Source organism: Epinephelus fuscoguttatus, linkage group LG1, assembly GCF_011397635.1.
Source record: "Epinephelus fuscoguttatus linkage group LG1, E.fuscoguttatus.final_Chr_v1".
Classification (NCBI taxonomy): Eukaryota; Metazoa; Chordata; class Actinopteri; order Perciformes; family Serranidae; genus Epinephelus; species Epinephelus fuscoguttatus.
In genome coordinates, this window is record NC_064752.1 from 9,269,187 (window position 1) to 9,293,459 (window position 24,273).

At 40.5% G+C, this 24,273-nt stretch overlaps 1 protein-coding gene across 12 annotated transcripts in view; it reads right to left on the reverse strand.

Annotated features, from left to right (window-relative positions):
* slmapa (sarcolemma associated protein a) overlaps nucleotides 1–24,273 on the reverse strand; it is an 87,234-nt gene that overhangs the window by 32,626 nt on the left and 30,335 nt on the right. For 11 of the 12 annotated variants that reach the window (XM_049585841.1, XM_049585814.1, XM_049585867.1 and 8 more), the window contains exons 2-4: nucleotides 18,969–19,116; nucleotides 16,562–16,634; nucleotides 2,942–2,978 (exon numbers count right to left, since the gene is read on the reverse strand). In XM_049585841.1, the coding sequence (XP_049441798.1) occupies nucleotides 2,942–2,978; nucleotides 16,562–16,634; nucleotides 18,969–19,116 (258 nt within the window). Of the gene's footprint in view, nucleotides 1–2,941; nucleotides 2,979–12,088; nucleotides 12,348–16,561; nucleotides 16,635–18,968; nucleotides 19,117–24,273 lie in introns of those variants that run through there. The other variant, XM_049585849.1, reaches the window with a different exon arrangement.

The window sequence follows — 24,273 nt, forward strand, 5'->3', positions numbered from 1 at the left end:
CAGTGCCATGACTGCTGTTACATTTAGAGGTGTCACTACATGTGTTTTTGACCTGAGGACAGGGCCAGGCTAACAGTTTCCCCTTGTTTCCAGTCTTTATGCTAAGCTAAGCTAACCAAGTCCTGACTCCAACTCTGTACTGTACTCACAGACATGAGATTAGCATCTGTACATCTATTCCTCATCTTATTTAAATGTTTAAAAAGCCTGATGCTGGTAAAGGCAGGTGCACCATGACCAATTTAGGGTGAGGCCACTGCTACATGTACACTGGACCAAAAACATACACTGTCTGTGCATACAGTGCAGTAGATTTACACCTAGGTCTGGGTGTGTAGTGCGTGCGTGTGTGTGTGTGGGAGTTTCTGAGCATATGAGTCAGAGTGTGTGTGTGCGCGTGCGTGCGTGTGTGTGTGTCTTTAGAGACCTGAGAGGTCCAAGTATCCTGCTTTAAAGCACTTAATTATGTTACAGAAGTGGTTCAAATCTAATCACAGCATCTCCCTGAGACAGCACACACACATAGACACATAGATAGACCATCAGCTCCAACCTACATTCCTCAGACAGGTTACACTGAGGCCCTGTTGTTCTCAGCGTTGGAGGGAAACACAGAACAGGGCGAGGCAGCTAATAGAAAGCTAATATTGTACATATAGTTTGTGTAAGTGTCGTTTGGACAGTTGGATCAGTCTGGCACTGTTTCGTGCAACATATAAAATGACACAGTACAATACAATGTGTGTTATATCATCATAATAGGGTTTTGCACTACAGGGTAAATTTGAAACACCATAGTATAGTATGGTACTGTGTGCCATGTATTGTTATGAGTCATGAGTTGAGATGACATGATAGAGTGATTCACTGGTTTAGTCCAGTGTGGTATGATGAAGTCTACTTTCTACACTAAAGCCAGCAGCTGCATGCTGACTCGCTCAACTCACTCACTGCGTTTACATGCACAGTTAAGTCCAGTCACGGTTATAACTCGACTACACCATTTAATTGGACTACTGTTCTTGTCCCAGTATACAAGCACGCGAGGGTAATTGATTTATTGACCGAAGTATGTCTGACTCCGCTAAGATAGGTGGCGATACGTCCCGTTTCAGCTTGTTAATATTGGACCTTTTTCCAGTTGACCTATTGCGTCACAAACCAAACAATCGCCTATACAGTTAGCAACGGTCAGCTTGCAGCAAATTGGTACCATTGTGGACAACTTTACAGCTGGGTACATTTCATACTACTGTACGCTTTACTTTTTGTACAGATGCGATGCACGGCTCTGGATGTAGACTTCTCCATGTTGTTACTGGCTTCTTCTTCTGTTACGTATTTAATACTTTCAACTTCTAGGTCACAGCTGGGAGCAGAAACTGTGGAGCATGCACAGAGCGCCGAGGCCAGTTTGGGTGCAATTGACTGTATACATGCAGTAATTCAACTCCAAATCGCATTATCTGGGTGTGTTAATCCGACACTGAGAAATTCAATTCAGTACTAATTCAGTAGGACTAACATGTTGACATGTATTTTAAAAGCCCAGTTTTAGTCAGACTAACACAATAAATTTTCTCTAATGTCATGTAAATGCACTCACTGTTAAGCAGCACATGTCAAATTTAAATAAAAATAACTACAGTGACGGATTCTGGATTTTTTGGACAAATACCAGTGTTGATATCTCCCTGCTCCCCTCCCAGGGAAACTCCACCGGATGCACTAAGATTAGTTGACTCATCAATTAAATGTTGTTACCTTCACTAGTCAGCACAAGAAATATTAGTTGGTTAAACTTATTAAGATACCCTGAGGAAAACGGGAGGAGTTTGGATCAGCATGTGAGACGAACCAGCAGCTCTGATCATCAACATCTCTCTCTGTAACACACATGCCCAATAACACAAGTGCACTCTCAGACTCGCCTGCACACATTCAGTACAAGTCCGCAGCTGTCTGAGGGCATCCAAGCCTTTAAACACACTCTCTACTGCCCAGAAAGAAGCCTTAACACCTTTCTCATTCAGTCTAGGCTGGATGAGAGAGGTGAGAGCACATGAGAGTTACCATGTGAGTGGGTGTGTGTTAAATAGGATGTTAAATACACAGTAAATAAACGTAATTTGTTAACTGTATGGAGTAAGTTGTTGTGTTTTCTAGCATTATGTGCGTTCATAATGCACGGTGCAAAGTGCCATGCATTTAAGCAACATTTAAAATATGTGATTAACAATGTCAAATGACTCTGATAACATAAACCATATTTTTTCAGACAATGTTTAACCTTGTATATTTAATTATGCTCAAGTTTGACTGCTTTCTGAGTGTTACCTCACTTTCAGACTAGTTTAAACTTCCATTTCAACTTCAGGAAAGTAATTTGGAAGATCCCTAGTAGATGGATAATGACAGTATTCTACTGATAAAGTGCAAAAGTAATGATCGCCATCATGAAACTAAAAATTATTAATTTCTTCATTTGGTTTTCTGATTTTTCTCAAAAGAGAGCACAGGATAAATGATTTACAGAGCAGATATATATAATAAATATATAATATATATAATGTGGCAGACAAAAAATTCTATTAAGTTCCAGCAGCACATTAAATAGTTTTAAAGACACATAAGACAGAAAGCACTCAGAGTGGACGGTGGGGAAAAAACTTAACCTCCTGAACCACATGACAGAGTTCTGTAGTGCGGCGGCAGAAACTGGCAGCAACCCCTGCATTCCTCTATCAGCTGACTACTCCACTGTGTGTGTGTGTGTGTGTATGTTTGTGTGTGCAAAGACTACTTATGTGTGTGAAAACAACCCAATACACACAAACTCAGCTCTGTCGCTGAGGAGCATGCATACATGTAAATCTGAGACGCAGACAAGCAACTTGCACACGGGACAGGACGACAACAGCACACACATTTCAGCTCTTACCTTGTCTACAGGTAGTGGTAACGGAGCCTGGATGACACTGAAAGAGACAGAGAGAGGAGAAAACAGTTCATCACCATGGAAACAGCAAGGAGGGAAGACACGTGGAGTAACCACGGCGACAGAAGGAGAAAAAAAAGTCTGTTGAAGGTCTTGTGACACTTGTTTTTTCACCTCCTCGTTAACTGAAAACTTCATCTAAGCACATCGAAGTGTCAACTCCTCGTTATTTTGAGGACTTTTGAATATCTATAAAATGTTCTTTAGTTTGAAGTGATTATTTTTCCATTACCTGGAGCTGATTGATTAATGGACTAGTTTAACTCCCACACTCAACATCAGCTTCATTTAGAGCCTAGAGACTACTTAACAACAGTTAAACATCAGATAATTAAGTTCAATCAACACCCATAATGGTCACAACAAAACCAAACATTACGAGCTTCACTTAACTGTTTTTACATTATTTATCATTTCTGTTGTTTTGTCCAGCCTGTGTATGAGTTCAAAAAGAGATGCTGCAGTGAAAGCACAAAAATAAAACACTGACTGAGCCCGCCTCAGGCTTTACGGGTAAATCCAGCAGATTAACACTGCAGTGGCTGTTGTGTGTGTGTTAAATCAGTGTGTTGATGTTGTTGTGTGTAAGTGACTGAACATCAAACACAGTCAGTCTAGCATTAAGGTGGACAGGGAAAAAGTAAAGTACTTGAAGAGCCATTAAAGTCAATGAGAGATGTCACTGGTCACTCAGAGCAGCCTGAGGCCAGTTTTCAGAGATGCAGAACGAGCCTGTAGTAAGATTTACCGATGACAAGTCATGTAACGTTTGCCTGTAGCTGGCTATCACAACAATATACCAACAACAAAGAAAGTAAACAAAGAGTAAAATATTTGGTTAACAAAACACGGCAGTGCAGACTGAATAAGTTTGACATATTTACAAATATACCATGAGCTTAGGATAACTGTCATGTCCCTCATGTTCTTTGTGTTATTTTGTTAGTAGGGCAATTTAAAGCTGCAACAATTACACAAGCTGATTGTACGAACATAAATCAACAACTATTTTGTAGGGCTGACCAAAAAAATTCGAAGCTTCATTCGATGGCACGGGATTCGATTGTGGGGGAAAAAAAGAAGAATATTCTGCCTATTTTTTCTCCTTTTTTTTTTTTTTTTACTTTTTACTTTATTACTTGAACGCAACACCATCTCCAACAAGGAAATAGAAAGCCCGACGTGCAATGAATGGAGACCCATTATCCTGCTTGAACACAGACAACTAAATTCTTTCAACAATGTGACTCAAAATAATGATAAAATGGTGTCAGTGACACATGCTGCTCTGAGTCGCACATCAGCAGTGAGCGCCGAGGGTTTTAAAAATGAAGTCGAAGGTCAGCCCTACTATTTTGAGTAACACTGCCAAACATTTCATGACTCCAGGTTCCCAAATGTGCTTACACTAAGGCAAGTTGAATATTCTGGGCTTTGTTACTCGGAAAAAACAAGATATTTGATGACATCACATAATGCTCTAGGACCTGGGTCTTCAACTGGGGGTCCGTGAATCCTAGGGAGTCCTCAGAGTTGCTGCAGGGGGGCCGCCAAATTATTATTTGGTCAGTTTATTCAAGGATTAATTTATTTATTCATTTTTTCAAAAGGTAAAATATGTCTGAAAATACACATTAAATCCTACACATTATTAGCAAAGATATATTGGACTATTCATTAAAAATAAGACATTTAATTTACAGTATACAACAGTAATGATAGGACAACTGCTACTCCTAAATCACTGTACAGCAATTATCCCTAACAGCATGATATCAGTTACAGACTATTGAAACATACTGGTCATTTAGCTGTACTGTTATTCTAAGTGCACACACATTCATAAGGAGTTTTTCCTTATCTGCTGCGAGGGTCCGAAGGACAGAGGGATGTCATATGCTGTAGAGCCCTCTGAGGCAAATTGTGATTTGTGATATTGGGCTTTGATTGATTGATTGATTCTTGTGAGCCACAATGGATTGTTGTGTAACCTTTCAAGCAAGAGACTCTGACACCGTCCACCTAAGAAACCATCGGTAAGAGAGGGTTTCACAGCATGGAACAAGGGTGCATCTATTTTTTTAATCACAGATAGATACCTATTTTTATCACTAATCAATACCATATGCAGCACAGGCCAGGTGTTTTTCTTGTTTTTTTTAATATATACTGTCTTGGTTTGTTATGTGTTTTAATATGCTCACAGCGAGAGTTGTTTCCACCATTCATTATTCTTGATTTGGGACCCTATTAGTTTCCACAAAGTGGTCACAATACTTCCTGGGGTCCACAAAAAAATGATAAAAAGACAATTTAAGATCACATAGTATGAGTGAGACAAGTAAATCTAATAAGAGATCAGAGAATACATCAAATGACTCTACCCATAAACAATTCTAGTGTTTCAATCAGATTGACACAGTTAAGAGTTATACAAGTAGTTACATGAATGGTAATTAAAAGAACAGAAAATTCTGATTTAACACATCAGAGCAGTAAACCAACACTGAGTCAACACTGAGTCACATTGTCAGGGAAACCACCTTCAATTTCTGCCCTGCGTGAACGTGACCTCTGTGGAGATATTTATTCAAGGTATGGTATCTTATAGCAAAACGAGGTCACACGGGTTTGTTTTAGCAAGGGTGAAGATAATCTAGAATTTACCTGGGAACAGTCAGAGTTCAGGAATGAAGGTAAACTTGACTCTGAGCAAAATATAAGCCGACTCTGTTAATGTGTAACTACCGACCAGCAGGAAAGGTGGAGACGGCAGGAGCTCCTGCAACAACTATCAGGTCATAACACCACCCTCTCTCAGGGAATCCATCATACAAGTGTAGTATGTTGAGAATTACTTGCTACCCTGCAGGTGAAAAGTTGCCATTTATATTTAAGGTTCAAAATCTCCAGGACTTTCCATGTAAATTAAAAGACATTTTTGTGGAATATATGGAAAACAGGAATAAAATGGACATATAGCAGTAATTTGCTCAGGCTGTATTTAGCATCATCATATGCATATAGGAACAAACTTTTACCGTATCATAAGCAGACATAGTCCACTCATTTGCCAAATAAATCAATTATTTTGTCAAATGCATATAATGTAAAATGTGCCATATAATGAGTTAGCTAGCTAACAAGGTAACTATCAAGGAAAGGTATGTGAACTGACAATGTGAGCTGAGAAAAAACTTGGGGTTTGAAGTAAAGAGATTTTTTTACAATAAAGTATGGATGGAAATAGATTCATTTTAACTCCTCAACTGACAACTGATCAAGCTACATCACGCATAGTAATAGCTAACATTAGCTAGCAAGAACTGAAATATCATAAAAAGTTTGAAATATCAACTGCAGTAATCAAAACATACATGAAAGTAAGTAGTCCATTGGCTCATACAGAGCAGTAGTGTTGGCAGTGGGCTGTGCATGTGATGGGAGAATGCACAGTGTATGCAGAGGGCCGTAATTTTACTGGATTCCCATTTAATGGGACGCTGTACATGTGATGGCAGAGTGTTCTGCTTAATGCAGTGGTTACAGTTCACTTAAATGGGCATACTTTTAACCAAAAACATGCCTTAAGACCTAAGATTACTTTATGTGTATTTTCCCCACATAAATGCACTGTTAAAAGATATGATTTTTATATCTGCAATTGTGCAATTGTGCAGGTTAAATTCTTATGGACATTTTACAACCCTTTGCATCGCTATTCATATTCCAACATTCTAATTAAATGTGCACTGACTTAATCAATAACAAAACACTGATTTGATTTCATATTGTCCACTATTTAACCTTGTTGAACATGAACACAGAAAGGCAGCAGTGGGCCAGTCTCAAGATTTTAACTTGGACCTTTTTGAGGCTGATTTATGGTTGTGTGACGAACAGTGCAGAGTTTTTCAATTAATGCATCAGTGAAAGGTTTTAGTCATTCTCAATAGCGACAATAATAACACTACTAATCACATTGTGCAACAAAATATGATGATGTCAGCAACAGGAAAATTTCTCCAGGTGCATGACACGAAAAGGAAAGTGTCATGCACACTTTTCTCCGTCAAAAATACATAATTTTTGTTGAGCAACACTGATCAGAAGTGTTGCATGCCCAACCATAAATCAGGCTTTAGTGTGAAGTGACAGTGCTAGCAAGTCCACAACCAGTGTATTCATGCTGTCCTAATCATTTCCTCTGTTTTAGGATCCAGTTGCATCAGCTGTTTGTAGCTCAACCTCAGCCTATTTATATTATATTTACTAAGTGGAGATTTACACACATAAATTCACTTAATTAAAATGGTTTGCTGCACACATGTAAATATTGGTTGTTGCCAAATATTTACACCCACTGACTGAACTTGCTTGCAATATATAAACTGCTGGTTACAGAGGTATCATATCCAAGCCTGAATGTTAATCAAGAATGCTCCGTAATAATAATAACATACTGGTATATTATTATATTATATAAGGATTATTCTATGTAGGCTCCATTATCTGACAATGAAACAATAATGTTCATTTACCAATATATCATTGCACTCTATTTCACAAAAGAACAGACTCAGTTATTCATTATCCACAAACACTTATCCTGGTACTGGGTTACAGGTGCACTGGAGCCGGGGTACACCCTGGACAGGTTACCAGACTATCACAGGGCTGACGCATAGAGACAGACAACCATTCACACTCACATTGACACCTACAGGCAGTTTAGAGTTCCCAATTAACCTGCATGTCTTTGGACTGTGGGAGGAAGCTGGAGAACCGGGACGAAACATGCTAACTCCACAGAGAGGAGCCCCAACCAGTCAGAGGGTTCAACCTCTTGCAGTGAGGTGGTAGCGCTAACCACTGCACACTGTGCCGTCCCCACAAAAAACATAATGCATGAAATTACAAAAAACTATGCCAATAATATTAAACAAAATAGGGCTCCTAGTTCTGAGACACACTTTCTCCATGTATGCAGACTCTTCACTCACTAAGACACTCCTCATGTTTTATCAGTGCAAGCAGATTTAGTTATCAATACTTCGAGAGAAGCTGGTTGTTAATACATACGTAGAGGGGACTTAACACACAAACAGTGATTACAAATGGCTGCTGTAACTTGACCTTGGTTTTAATCTTATATAATGTTTCTACTTGAACAACAGAACAAAAGAGAAACCAACAAAACTGACACTGAATCAACTCAAAGGTAAGTAGTAAAGCAAAAGAAAAAAATAAGTTTGCTAGTAAAATGAAAAAAAATAAGGCAATATATAAAGAAAATAAAGAGGTGGGTCTGGGAAGAGTACTTTAATTAGTGATTGCTGCTTTGCACTCAAGACCGAAGCTTAGGAAAGTGAATTGGATAAAAGACACCTCAAAGACTGAGCCAATAACTTAAAAGGACTTTTGTACATTTAGCACCAACGCTGCGGGTTCTCTGCAGAGATCAGGGTTTCTGCTGCAGCTGTCCCCCTTCGGTGTAACAAATAACTTCCACAGCGCAGCATCATCCATCACAGTAAACACCAGAGACTGATTTCACTGTGCTGAGTTAAGTGTTTTCAGAGCTGCATTACACTGAGCTCTGCTGCCCGTCGATCACTGGACACTCGGGAAGAACTGCAAGTATCCTGGCAGGAAATAATCTTCCTGAACATGTCATCTTACAGACTTCAGTGTATCATAAGATACTTGACCTTTTCTATCTTTTATCCAGTGTTTAATGGTTCCAACAATTTGTTTCTGCTACAGTCATTCAGTGGTCTGTCACGCTTTAATTTTCAGCACCATGGAAATCACTGTGCATAATGTTGTCTTATTTATCACTACTGCCTGCAGCAGTTCTGTCACACAGGCAGCATCATCACAGCAGGAGGCTTTATGTTCATAATGAGATTTTTTTTTTTTGCTAGCTCATAAATCAAACATCCCTTTTCCACAATAGGAATTTGACAACCTCTAACGTAGGGCTCCACTCATAATGTTGAACTTATTGCTAGTCTGTACTTGCGTTTCCACTGAATTTTACAAACAGAGCTGTGTCAGATAAACGTCATTGACCACTTTGGTCCAAATATCTCAACAGCTTGGATAAATTACCATGAAAATTTGTACAGACATTCACAATACCCAGACAATGTCTTCCTCTGGTGCAACCACGAGGTTCACACATTTGAGGTTATAATGAAATGCATCTACAACTATTGGATGGATTGTCATTCATGTTCTCCTGAGGAGGTAATAACTTCGGTGACCCATTCACTTGATATTACCACCATCATCAACTCAAACATTTAATTTGTCCAACACTTTGGTTATTGACCTTCTATGACATTCAGCCTTAGCAGCACCTACATCTATTTCTAACTAGCAAATACAAGCATGGTAGAATAAGATGAATAACACTATAGCTACTAAACATCAGCATGTTAGCATCATCACGGTGATATTAACCTTGAGCTCAAAGCACCACTGTGCCCAAGTATATCCTCACAGATCTGCCAGTGTGACTGTAGATTGTCTCACATCCTTCATACATAGTTTCTGCTAGTGATTTTAATCATTCACACGCACTACAGGAACTTTAGTCTTGCGATTTTTATCACTTGCCATGGTGGTGCTGGAATACATGGACGTGGATGATTGTGCTACTGCAACACTTACAGATGCCAAGTCTGTAAAACTCCACATGAGAAGACAAGGGTGTGGCAGGGCTAGATGCACGTGTGTACCAAGTAGCAACCTCCAGGGCTGAAAAATGAAGCTTGTAGGAAAGTGCTAAAACTGCAGTTCTTTTAAAGGCCACTTGAGGCTGGCCACGGAAGTAAGTCAATTTTCATAGACACCCTTGTTAAGATGCCCAGCTCTCCGCCTCTAATTTCCCCCTTCATGACAACTGTATGGTTGGTGAATTTGGTTTTAAGGGGTGGGCCATTTTGACTGACAGGTTGTCTAATGATAGCGTCCTCAGCTTCTCAGTCAGGACCATGCCTAAGTCCTTTACAGCGCCAGCCTCTTGCCCAACTGTGGTCATTTCAGGCTCCAAAAAACCAAGATGGCAACAGCCGAAATATCGAACTCAAGGCTTCAAAACAGGAGTCCACAAACCAATAGGTGACATCATAGTAGCTACGTCCATTATTTTTACAGTCTATGGTGTAGAAAGACATCGCTTGTAATTTTGAGGAACGTGGCAGTGGAGGAGCTGTCTTTGTCCGGTGCCGGTGTTCTTGTACTGTATTTAATATTCAACAAATTCGCAAGACAAGTACTTTTTTTTTTTCCGTGATCCACTATGGATCCAAATACATTATTAGTGGAGTCTTGGGACTGGTTTGCTCGCACCATGTATCAGCATCTTTCATCAGAGGGACGTAACCCTTTACCTAATTGTTCTGCAATGTCAATGCTCCCATTCACACACAATCCTATGCAGGAAACATTGCTGAGCATTTCAGGGATAGACTGCATGTGTGAAAGGGGTTACGTCATGTAATGTGCTGTCTGATAAGTTAGAAACATGAACAGTTATGGGACAGACAACAAATGGAATGCCTGGACATCCTCATGGCCTTCTCCATGACTTCTCCTGTTCTAGACCTTTGTTGCATGGAGGCCCACATTTCAAGATGTTGTGAAAATGACGTCAAGTCAAAGCTCCATAGCAGGTGTCTAAAGCAGACTCTAACTGCATCAAGCAAATCACTCATTTTGTGTCCTCATCACAAACTCACTGCAAAAACCAGACCAGCACTGCTCCAAAATAACACATTTTACCAAAAAAAAAATTTAAAAAAAAAAGAAAAACACACAGCATAACATGACCTAAATTCACAGCTCTTCAACTAAGGCTCACAAGAACATCAAGTCTGCCTACACACACACACGTACGCACACACACACACATGCACACAAAGTGCAGCCGGTCCACAGGAATCAGTCATCCACATCAGATCTAGCTGAGTGTGTTTTGCATGCGGTCCAGTGGAGACTGATGATGGAAAACACTGGCAGTAGTTTCCATCTGTGCCCTGCTCAGATATTTCATCCACTTACAATCACACCACAACTCAGACCTGTCGCTGAGGACTCACCAAGCTGCCTTGGAGAACATTTTGACCTGTCCCGCATATTTGGCTTTGAAATATGTCTATAGCACTGAGTGTCAAGCACCAAAAACTGGCATCACATGTTTCATCCGATTCTCTTCATTTGTTTTCATGTAATAGTTTCTGATATAAAATCTAGATTTCATAGTATTCTATTTCATCTCTTTAAATCATTTTAATCAATTTTCTTATTATTTTTATTACTACATTTTTTAGATCTTTTGTTTTGTACAGCCAACAGCTAAAAACTCAAACACCTGAAGACGTCACCTTGAGTATGGGAGATTGTAATGTCCACTTTTCACCAGTGTCTGGGATGTTTGCCGATGATATGCTCATTAATTCAATTCAATTTTATTTATAAAGTCCAGTGTCAAAAATCAAAATTTGCCTCAGAGGGCTTTACAGCATACAACATCACTCTATCCTTGGACCATCACAGTGGATAAGGAAAAACTCCCCCCAAAAAAAACTTTAATGGGAAAAATAAAAAAAGTTATGAGAGTGGCAGCTCAATCTATAGGGACACTAAAATTCAAAAGATGCCTTGCTCTGGTGTTGGAGGACACTTGGACAAATCCACTAGGACCTCCCTTCTTGCCACAGATCTGTACAGAAAGACTGCTCCTTTTTTAAAGCAATAACTACTGTATAGAAGAAACAACAACATAATAAAAGATGCTTTCAACACAGCTGTTGCTTCTGGTTTGGTCTCTCATGTTGTCATTTGCAGACAGCATGAAAAACAAACCCTACAGTCTGAATCTGAACACACCACAAGAAACAAGCTCTGTGTTGTATGTTCTCTAAATGTCAACCACTTCAGACTTACAGTTAACAAGTCACACCTCACATTGTGTTATAAAGACATCTTAAAAAAAGAAAGCTTGATGCACAATCAGTGGCCTGATCAGGACCATCTGAGCCTAAAAATCCTGGTTGAGATTCTGGACAACAGAGACGTTACCTGCCAGGTCTTCTCCCTGTGTGTGTCAGGTGATGATTTGTCACAGGACAAAGGTCACTGCTCGGCCTCTATCTCAGCCTGACTCTGCTACTCCTGTGAGAAAATGGATCCTTCTCACTTCATTTTCTCTCGTAGCTTCAGACCGAGCAGCTGATTCCTCTCTACTTTTCCACAGCGTAAGTGAAGTCATCCCATAACACAAACTTTCTTTCTTTCTTTCTACTCTTTGCTCCTCCTCCTCCTCTGAGCAAAACAGCTGATATTCTTCCTTAACTTGTGCAACTTAGTGTAGCTCCACCCCCTCCTGGCACTCAGTACAGGGAAACAAACCCCTCTCTACTGCAGCTATGCTTCTTCACCGCCTTTATGGTCTGTGGGAGGCTAAAGGTGTGCTAGATAACTAACCTGGCACTGCACAAGGGGGTGGAGTTCAGCAGTTTATCAGCTGGCATTCAAAAGCTCCACTCACCTGGGTGAGCGCAGAGGTTCTGAAAATGGAACATCCTCTCGAACCACTTGACCATGAGCGTGTGTGAGAGTGTGGGTGTTTTAAGGAAATATAGCAGGTGATAACAGACTGATAAGGGAAACAATGGAGACCTATCATGGACACGCAACAGTAGTTAAACCTGAAAAACTCTGGAGGTGTTACAAGTTTGACATACAGTCATATTTTCACCAGGTAGAGCAAGAAAAAGAAGCTGCCTGTTTGCTGTAAAGAAACTGAAGCTGTGAGACATATAACCAAAGGAGGAGTTGGAGCTTTCTTAAATTTAAAAACTAAAAAACTTGTGAATTGGATCTTTTCATGTCTGTCTCAGTGTTTTCCTGTCTGTGTGTCACCACATTAATAATAATTATGTGACTCCTCGCTGAATCACAGAGGCAGAGAGCTGCTGCTGCACGTTTTTCTCTGGCCGCACCCCAATCAGTGATGTCACAGCAGGTGTTTTGCATTAGCTGGAAAACACAATAATATGGGTGTGTTCACAAACTGCTCTTTTTTTTACATTAAATCTAATGGACGTGGCGGCAGGGAGCTCAGACTGCAGCTATTTAAAAGACACTGCACCCACATGTTTCCTTTTCTTTTTAACCGTGCAGAGTGCTCTGAAGTTTAAATAGTTTAAACTTATCAGATATTATCTACTTGTTGAGTTTATTGTTTTAACTGCAAAGCTCAGATGTAAATTGAAGTATTCATTTAAGTGTTTAGGTTTACACAAAGTTTTCAGAGGACACAGTAGTGTATATGTGTACACTGTATCTGGCAGACTTCCAGATGGCTAATGCTAACACACATGGGCTGTGGAAACATTCTTCAGCTATTAATAAATCTGTGTGAATTAGCTTCACATCACTTCCACTCCCTCCCCAGCTGCACTCTAAAGAGTCAGAGCTGCATACACTTAAAGAAAATGATATGTAGGGTTGTCCTGGATTACAGACAAATCCATCTACTAAAATTTGATGTTTGAGTTGTCATTTGTGGATTTGTGGAAGCATACGGTGCAATTTCCTCCGCATCGTCCCGACAAGGAATATTTCTATTAAGTAATTATCAATTAAAAGTTAATCGGTTTGATTAATCAACAATACTATGATTCTATGAAGATTATATTAACTGTAATTCAGTCTGAACGTATTTTTGCAATCCTGAGACATTAGTTACACCTGAGCAGGCACAGTTTAATATCAACACCTGCCAAGCGCCATTTGTGGGTAGATTTCACATTTGGCGAGTAAAGTCTCTCCCCACACTGGTGGGTAAATAATCATGTAATAAAAAACTATACTGAGAGTCTCTACCACATTTTTTGACTGGATGGTGAGTACTTAACCCACCAAGCATATTCTTAACGGCCAAAATAATAAATCGCCTTTTTGTGTCACTTATGAATTTCTTTCAGTATATTTCAGTGAGATAATAAGGTATTATGTTGAATACAAACTTAAGGAAGCGGTCAGAGCAAAATTTGAAGCAAAATGATTTATAGTATGTTTAAGTTCAGTTTAAGTTCCCTCTGGTAAACACTGATGCAGTGTATGTCTTGGGCTTTTATTGTGAAAGGAAAGAACGTAAGGAGTGAAACTGTAATGCACTGCCGCTGACAGTGTGGGAGAAAACAAAGAGCGGCTGTCAGGGTGTAAAATTAACACCCGCCAAGGCGGGTAAAAAATGAGTTTGGCACTCATTTCCATGTCAAGTTAGTGGAGTGGGCACTGGGGCGCCCCTATTATCACGTTTCAACTAGCAGCAGAAAGGAAAGGCGAATCCTGGCGGTTGTGGGTTGAACAGGGGGGTCACAGACAGGAATGAGGGATGGTTCACCCAGGGCGTAAAACTAGCCAGGACCGCCTCTGGCTTCGGCCATTTCTGACAGCTGCGTCAGACTATTTTGACCCTCGCAGCTTATTGTATGTGTGCCACGAACGCATGACGCCAGCTACCGGAACCCTGGGCATTCTATGGTAACTTCTGACACATTTCTGCCGTGAAGCCACCGCCAGAAAAGAGGAAAAACGAAGATGAACATGTTGGATTTGGACAAGAAGAACACAGTTAAACGGAGTACAAATGTCACACGGCATTTTATTGAAAAAATGGAAACTAGACGAGGCTGGCCAGCCGCGGTCATGGCTGACCTACGACCCACACACCAATATGATGAGCTGCAGCCTCGGCCGCAAGCACGCCAAAGAAACACAGAGGACAGGGTTGGATTTTCCTAAAGTTGGAAGGTAAGGTAAGGTAATTATTTTTAGTCAAACAAGGCACGATTTTTTTTTATTTGGCTGGTGAAAAATATGTTTGGCCGGTAAATTTTTGGAGGTCACTAGCCGATGGCAGATGAGGTAAAAAGTCAATTTTACACCCTGGCGGCTGTAGCTCAGGAGGTAGAATGGGTCGTCCACTAATCAGAAGATTGGTGGTACGATCCTACAGTCCACATGTTGAAGTATCCATGAGCAAGATACTGATATCTAACTTGCTCCTCATGGCCGTTCCATCAGTGTGTGTAGTATGTGTAGTCGCCTCACCTGTGTGTGAATGGGTGAATGTAACTCGTAGTGTAAAAGCACTTTGAGTGGTCAGAGGACTAGAAAAGCGCTATAGAAGTGCAGTCCATTTACCAAACAGTTTTCTGTTTTGGTTCAGATGACAGAGTCTCCCTGCTGTTATTTTTAGCAGACTGGCAGCAAGTGACAGTTTAGCGGGTCAGCTGATATCCGTACGGTAAGTAGTGCTGCAAAAATAAGAGCGCTCAGGAAGGTCAGTTTAGCAGCACCGCTTCGTCGTGCATGAAACACATCTGTAGCGTGTGTCAAACTCTTAACACTTAAAGTAGTGGAGCAGTGCACCTCTAAATGACACCAAAATGCAGTCGAGACTCGCGTTTTTTTATTACATGACTACTGTAGTGTAAACATTTAGATGTCAGTGTGTCGGACAGGCTTCAGAGATTTGATCACCAAATGGAAAATCAACCCACATTTGGCGCCTACTTAGCCTGTGTTAATTTCAGACCCTGATTTGGACAGAGACTGTTTTTAAAAGAGTGCTTGTGTGGGCAGGATTTTTTTGTTTGTTTGTTTGTTTTGTTTTTAATAATAATACCCATTTTTGTGTGGACAAAGCCGAAGTGTCCAACTCTTCATGTGCCAACACAGACAGCAGGAGCAGAGCAGACCCAGAACTCTTTATTTCAGTGTGTAATCAAGCAGGTCAGGATGCTCGTCTGTGTTTTCCAGACTGAAAGCTGGAGCAGGGCAGCAGATGGCACTGCCCACCATGGCACTGTGCCCCGGCATCACACACACACACACACACACACACACACACACACAGATTCCACAGGAAGCAATTACATCACACACAGACACACGGACACACACACACACACACACACACACACACACACACAGGTGGGACTCCCAGTACAGTAGGAAGCTCCATGCTGGGTCAGCTGCTGGTCTGCTACAGCCCATTTAACTCCACACACACTTTGGAGGTATTGTAATTTTTTTCCTTCACTCTCCAACACTCGTGTACATCAGATGTCCACTTAACCGGCACAACAACAGTTTAAACAGTTTCCAATGTTGGATAACAAATATAAACATAAACAAACACACACCATTGTCCTTGCAGCTTGTTAACAAAATGGCTGTCCTCATCAACAACTAGACTGACACTAATCGCATCACTATACAAGCAGAAACTTGGTGTGTGTGTATGTAAAAGCAGCCAGACAGGCAGTAACAGCATGATTTACAGTAATCAGAGATCTATTGAAACCATCAGTGAGCGGTTCACTCTGCCCAATCATTATGTTGCATTAAGGAGCAAAAACACATCTTTCATTCAATATGTCTGACAATGAAGACCGTTTTTTGAAATCTGTGCCAACCACACAATGTGAATGATCAATAAGAAAGATTCACGGATCGATGTTAAATGAGGATGCTTACTCGCTTCGTCGGCGTGCCTCCATCCCATCAGGTAGGAAGAGTTTGATTGTTGACACAATGCAGCCATGGGTGACTGGAAACACAAACAGACAACCAACATGTTAATGCACTGCGCGTCAGTACAGGTTACCAGTTCTTAGTCAACATCGTCACGCCGTAATCACATCAAATGTAAACACAGAGCTGTGGAAAGAAGACCTCAACAACATTATCACTACAACACCAGATGTGGAAAAAAAGTTAACAGACTGCAACCTCCATCACACCGTACTTTGTACCTTAATGACTTTCTGGATCTCAGAGTTGCTGTACTGTTACCACTACAAGACATGTTTGTGCCAGATTGTTGTCATGTTGATGTGGGGCGCATATCATACACAGGTGAACTAACAAAAGGTGTACTGATTACAAGATCATTCAACAAAGGAGTCACTCTGTGTGCGTGTGTGTGTGTGTGTGTGTGTGTGTGTGTGTGCGCGCGCGCTCTGCCCCCTGTTTCCTCACTTCCTGTTCATGTTGCATTTATTTGGATGTTGCTTTTGTCAAGAGAAATTTATATTTTCCCCCATATATACCCACACTGGAATTCAGTGTCTTGTTCAAGGACACTTCAACGTGTGAACAGGAGAAGTCAGCGATGTAACACCTACACTCCTACAATTGACAGCCAACCCGCTCTTCCACCTGAGCTACATCCGCCCACCATCTTCCATCTCCAGGACAGTTTTCAGCTGCCGCAACTACAACAGCTTCTTGTTTTAGGCTGCAATAAAATCATGAATGTTTGAAAGCTGTTGTTGTGTCTCAGACCGTTTAAAAAAGGCCAGAGATACATGCACACTCTATGGTTGTGCAGTTCATTGGGTTTAACGCAAAGTTTTTGTTAAAGTTTAAAAAAAAAAAAAAAAAAAATTATGGCGAAAACAGAGTTTCTTCCAACACAAGAATTAAGAATTAGAATTAGAAATATTCACAAACAAAAAAACACTAATGGTTGGTGATAAGTAGTGTTTAACTTTTGATTGAACACTAAATTAAAACCCTCGGCGCACACTGCAGCACAACCAAACAGATGCACAACTCAGAGCATCAGAAGTGTCTCTGACACCAGACTCAGAGCGGACCGATGGAACTGGAAAATGCATATTTTACATCAATAAAATCTATTTTATTATTATTTTGAGTCACATTGTTGAAAGAATTTAGTCGTCTGTGTTCAAGCAGGATAATAGCAGGTCTCCATTGTGCATCGGGCTTTCTAATTTCCTTGTCGGAGATTTTTTCTTTTTTAATTACATGATATATAGGCTATTCTCCCTTAACTCACCAGTAAAAAATACCTTTATCCATTTCAAATAACCAGTGGCAATAATATCCCCATTCTCTGATTTACTGTGAAACATTTTTAGGCAATTCATGCAAAAATCAGACCGGATGACTCCTTTACACGGCCTAATGGGGCTAGCCTTTATTTGTCAATCAACCAAAAACAATCAATCAATTAAAAACACAAAGTGGACCTGGAACATGAACTCTTATAGGCCTAACACATCTGATGACCTCTTGGACTTGTCTGCCAGCTGTGAGTGCGCTCATTGTCAGTATCAGACTGGTGGGGGTTAGTGTTGCGTTTAAGGCCTCCCCCCCAAAAAACAGGGAAAAAAAGCGCCGAAGCTTCGAAAAAAAAATTTCACAATCGAATCCCGTGCCATCGAACAAAGCTTTGAAGCTTCGAATTTTTTGGGTCAGCCCTACTCACAACAATGTGGTAACTTTGAAATTAAAGCACGCCTGATACCCACTGTGATGAATAACATAACATTTCAAGAGCCTGACAATTCATTTTCATACAGAAAATGAATTGAAACCAATGGCTTTCCAGAATCGTGGGGACAATGTACCTTAAAGTAGATTTTGAAAATAAAAACGAATTCATAGATGAGCATCACAAAACAAGCTACAACTCACATTTATTTAGTGCTCATTTCATCTTATGTAATTTGAATGCAATACTACTCGTTTCACATGAATGCAGGCTGAATGTGCATCTCCATAATGAAAAGAGTATTAGTGGAGCTGAAAATCTGACCTCAATATCGGCGCTGCTCTTTGTATGCAAACAGTATGTAGTCTATGACCTTAGCAAAATAAGCCCTAAGGTACCCTTTAGGGTCAGTCAAGTGTAATTATTTCAGGGTTGTATATGTGTGCATTATAAAACACATGGCTGGTAGAGGAAGGGAAAAATCCTTCTCTATTGTAGCTCACTGCCATCATCTTTCCTTGATTCTCTTCATTCTGAATATCTCTTAGCATAGCACACAATTTGTACCATGTTTGTGTCCACTAAAATGATTATAATTGAAACATATCACTGTGTATAAATATATTCCATGTATGCATGTACCTTTGCGTGTGTTCTCAGTGACGTCGACACCAAACTGAATGATGTCGCCGGAGAGCACCTCACAGGGCGGACTCTCCTCCGAGCCACGACTCAACCTCTGGCTGTTGATGAACGTCCCGTTGCTGCTTTTAGTGTCCTGCAGGTAGAACTGACACACACAGACACAGCAGTTGAGAACCATGGGAAAAAACAACAATGCAACAGAAAAAAAGCAGACATGAACGGACTGTAACGATTGTTGAAATGAAGCAGAGTTATGTTTAAAATCATCAAAGACACTGACAGGAAGGAGAGAAAACATTATGATACAAAATGAAATTTCATAACCATGAATAGCAGTTTTCAAACTCTATACATCATAGTCGTGCTCACGCCATATGACAGCAGGAAGAGCTGCCATGCCCAGAATGTCACCATCAGCCAGCAGGGGGATTCAATATTAAAGCTGTCCTTTCATGATATATTAATAAACCAGACACTGCTTAGTTTTAGAGGAATGTAATGCAGTCAGATAAAAGGACATTTTGACCCAATACTGGTGCTAGATGGAAAGTCAGAGGATCACCAAAATCGACTCCATCCTCTCTGAATCAGACCTTATGACAGTCTGTACAAAATTTCATGACTGTCCATCTAGTAGTTGTTGAGCTATTACAGTCTGGACCAAAGTGGTGCACCGACCATGGCGACCAGCCCCCTGGAAGCCGCATCACTGACACCTGCACATATAGCAGTTATATTAATGTTCCTTAGGTCTGACGCCAAAGGTCCTTTATTACACAGCACTAGGGATGCCATGATGAGAACATTTTTTCCACTGGTTATTAAACTTGTGACACTAACAACACTTGTGTTACTGGTTACACCGTACATTTTACAAAAAAAGATATTCATTGATGACATTCAATATCTGTAAAGGGCGGTTTTAAAGGAACAGTGTGTTAGATTTAGGGAGATTTAGTCATGTCCAGCAGTGGGGGATTGGAGATTGCAACCAGCTGCAACTTCCACCAATTTGAATTCCTCCAGTGTTCATTTTAAAGGAGGTTTTTACCAGGAGCCAAATTACTGGCAGACCAGGTGATTTAAAACAGTAAAAACAACGAAAAAGCAGTTTTACGTAAAAAAAAAAAAAAAGTTGTGTTTTTCTATCTCTGCTTGTCGCGGAGGGACTTGTAACTACAATGGCCGACACGAAAATGCGAATGGCCCTATCTAGACCCAATGTTTGGTTTGTCTGTTCAGGGCTACTGTAGAAAGATGGCTGTGCCACATGATCTCTGTAGACGAAGTCCTGCTCCCTATGTCGATAAAAATGACTCATTCTAAAGTATCAAAAACACAATGATACTTATTTTCAGGTCATTACACACTCATGGAAACACTTATTATATTAGCATTATTATATTATATATATTATTACCTCCGCCAAGGAGGTTATGTTTTCGCCGGCATTGGTCTGTTTGTCTGCAAAATAACTCAAAAAGTTCGGAACGGATTTTGATGAAATTTTCAGGAAAGGTTGATAATGGGACAAGGAATGGTTGAAGTGAAGTGGATAAAATAATAACATGGCGGGAAATCCGAGCTGCTTGGCGGAGGTCTGCGCTCTCTGAGTGCTCTAGTATATGTATATATATTATCAGCCAATAGATCATATTACCATGAGTTGACTTTTTTGTGAAGTAGTCACAGGAACTGCAATATGTAATCAGTAAGCTTAGCAAAACCACTATCGTTCATCCAAAATGTGTCTACAAAATAAGACAAATATTTTTTCGGCATTTGTTGTTAGTTGATCAGTTTGACGTATTGCAAAGAGCGATAGAATAAGAGGGAGAGGCCATAGTGAGATGAAGAGCTGCAGGCGACAGGCTGTCCCTTAAACTTCCTAGCAATGTAGAAAACTAGTTTTTATTCATTAACATCATTAGGTTTCCAATTAGCATTGGGTTCTTGCTTTTCGCTTTGACGCCAAATCCTCCACTGTTGTCTTGTCAGTCAACTTTTGCCACATGATAAACAAAATCTGCTACTCTGTGCCCAACTCTCGCTGCTGCTGCTGTACAGAGCAGACACTTTAAGTTTATAACTGAAGTGTCTGCCTTTCGACTTAATATTGATCAAAAAAAGTAAAACTACCGTGGGGGGCGGTTGGCATGTAATGTAATCGCTGTACACCTGAACACCATGTAACACTGGTAACACAGACTACCCAGCACATACGCCAAAATATTATTTTCTCTCCCTGGTTTGTCTCAATATTATGCCACACACAAAGCATGTTCATGAATGTGTCTATCCCTGAACTCTGGGCTCGTTCCACAGACTTAACACCAAGGAGTTTAAAAACTGATTTTCTAAGCTCTGAGGAAGTTTTTGAAATATAAAATCTTTTTAAAAAAGTAACTTAATTAAAAAAGCAATTATTGACCTTGAATGTCTGCCTTTCAAAATACCCTATCGACATCATCCTTTCAAAGCACATCTTTAACAACTGCAGTCTATGAAGAAAATGCTCTCTGGACTGCACTGGTTCTTTTGTTGCAGTGCTGCACTTGATTCACAATGAACTCATCACTACTCTCCTCCTGTCAGTATTTAGGGCTGTGTGACTACTTGTTCAAATCCTGAGGCTACACTGTAGCTCAAAAGCCCAAAAATATACAATGATACTGACAATACAGCAACAGTTCATGTCATTTAAAAGCACTGAGACACTGTCCCATAGCACAAATCCATGAGGACAACAACAACAACCATGACAGTGAAATGTAAACAAACAGGAAGAATCACATCAACTCTGTTTCATTCACACATCATTCAGAAAACAGAAATGTGCTGACATCAAAAATATATTCACAAACACAGCAATGAAGTGTATACACACAAACAGATGTCGGACAGGAAACTGAACACACACAAATCAGGCAAAAAACTGCACATGTACACACAAACACAAGGATTAAGAGCTAACATCGAAACATAAACGTGACACACGAACCTTAAACAAGAACACACACAGACACAGCCAGGTATAAATGACACTACACACACACACACACACACACACACACACACACACACAGAGTTAGCGATCTGATCTGGATGCCTGAGGCCTGTCTGTCTGTCTGTCTGTCGTTCCAGGAGTTTCATTCATCAGCTCTCAGCTCTCCGTCATGACTGAAAACCACTGTCGATCTACCAGAGAGAGAGCGACTGAACACTGAAGAGAGGAAGGAGGGACCGAGGGAGGAAGAGGAAGAGAGAGAGCTATGCCGAGAAAGACTGGTCGACTTCGCTGTTTATCCAACTGCGGTGTGTTACGAAAAGCTACCAATTCACCCATCATGATAGCTATATACACACAAGCGCACGCGCACACACACACACGCACAGACAGTTACCTCCTGTCCCCATGGTAACCTGGAGACAGGGAAGGAGGGACCTAACTATAGAGCTTTTCACCCAGCAACAACACACACAGTATGCGTCACATACCTCACATATGGCTCTCACACACTTAAACCTAGTATGACTCTCATACACACACAGAAAACATTACATCATTGACCTGTGTGCAGCAGATTGCTGGTTTAGTCTCAACTCAACGTCGTCTGTCTTTATTTATTAAAGGACGACCTATTAGACTCATTTTTATGGTTATTCTTGGGTTTTGGGTTTCTACGAGAACATGTTTACAAACTTTAATGTTCAAAAAACATGTTATTTTCCTCATACCGTCTGCCTGAACATGCCTGTATTCACCCTTAATCTGAAATGCTCCCTTTAATCACCTGTGTCTTTAAGCCCCCCTCCCATAAAAGCCCCGTCGGCACTGACTGGTCAGAGGTTCCAGGTTTTCGGTACCTCACGTCTGTACCATCATAAGCTCTTTTAACACAGAACTTGCACTATAGGGCCGCTACAAAGTAGGGATGTCCCGATCCAATATTCGGATCGGTATCAGCTGCCGATATTAGCAAAAAATGTGCATCGGCATCGGATCGGACTGCATGGAAAAATGCTGATCCAAGAACTCCGATCCAGTTTTTCACAGACTCCGATCCAGTTTTTCCAGCCAGCCCAGCGCTCCGCGATTCAAGCAGTCCATTCCAGTGATCCACTCCAACACTTACTATCAATCCACCAGGCCAGCATGCAGACGGCAGACACACACAGAGGGTAGGAAGAGTAGCGGTCAATTTAGTTAACTGACTATTTGTTTTCTGCTCTGGTTTTTTGAGAGTGATATTTTTATTTGGTTTACACTCTTACTGTTTACTCTTACTTAAAGAGCACTGATGGCATTGTTTTGGGCACAATTAGTGAAATTGGAGCAATGAATGGACTATTGCTTGTTTAAACAGTTGTACAATATTGTGTGTGGTTTTTTGTCCCCTCTGTTGGTCCCAGGAAACAGCAGCAGCAGGCTGGCACTGACACTACTAAAATAACTGAAAAGGAAAGGCTGCATTGTTTGTTAAATGTCAACAATGTCTTGTGGTGTTAATCTATTTTTTATTTATTAGGGGGCCAAAGCACAAGTGTGTGGAGTCTTGCTGCTATTTTAATTTCAGTGTTAGACATTTTAAAGATTTCTTGTGTTGATTTATTTTCTATTTATTAAGGGGCCAAAGCAGCCAAAGCAAACCAGCTATATTTTTTATTTAATGTTAATGTTCAAGTTTAAAGTTTGTTTATTTAACCCTGTTAACAATAAACGGGTCAGTTTCTCATACCAACTGTTGTGGATCATTCTAACTAACCTGATTAAGTAGTTGTTCTTGTTAGAGTAATATCGCTTGATCAAACCTTTTCTAACATGACTGACAACAAAATAAGTGAATATGTATAACACGCGCTTGGATCGGATCGGTATCAGCCAAACCTCAAGGCTGTAATATCGGTATCGGATCGGAAGTAAAACAGCTGGATCGGGACATCCCTACTACAAAGTCCCTTCCTTATGGCACCTTTGCATTTTTACACAGAACCAACTGACGGCAGCATCATTCTGCTCGAGCGTGTGATCACAGACCGCATCCAAACACTGCAGAATCAAAAGAGCTGTGACGGGCATGACATGTAACACAACAGCGTCACAGTGTCTAGTGTGACATAATACATATGCCTCAGCAGCACATTATAAACAATAACAATGGTATAACCCAGCAATAACAATTAATTACCATCCCTTTTATATTGCAGGTGATCTCGTCCTCTGCTCGGACGCTAAGGAGCTCCTGAATCTCACTGGTTTCCCAATTTGCGGATATCTATCGCCATTGTTCCTAATCTTTGA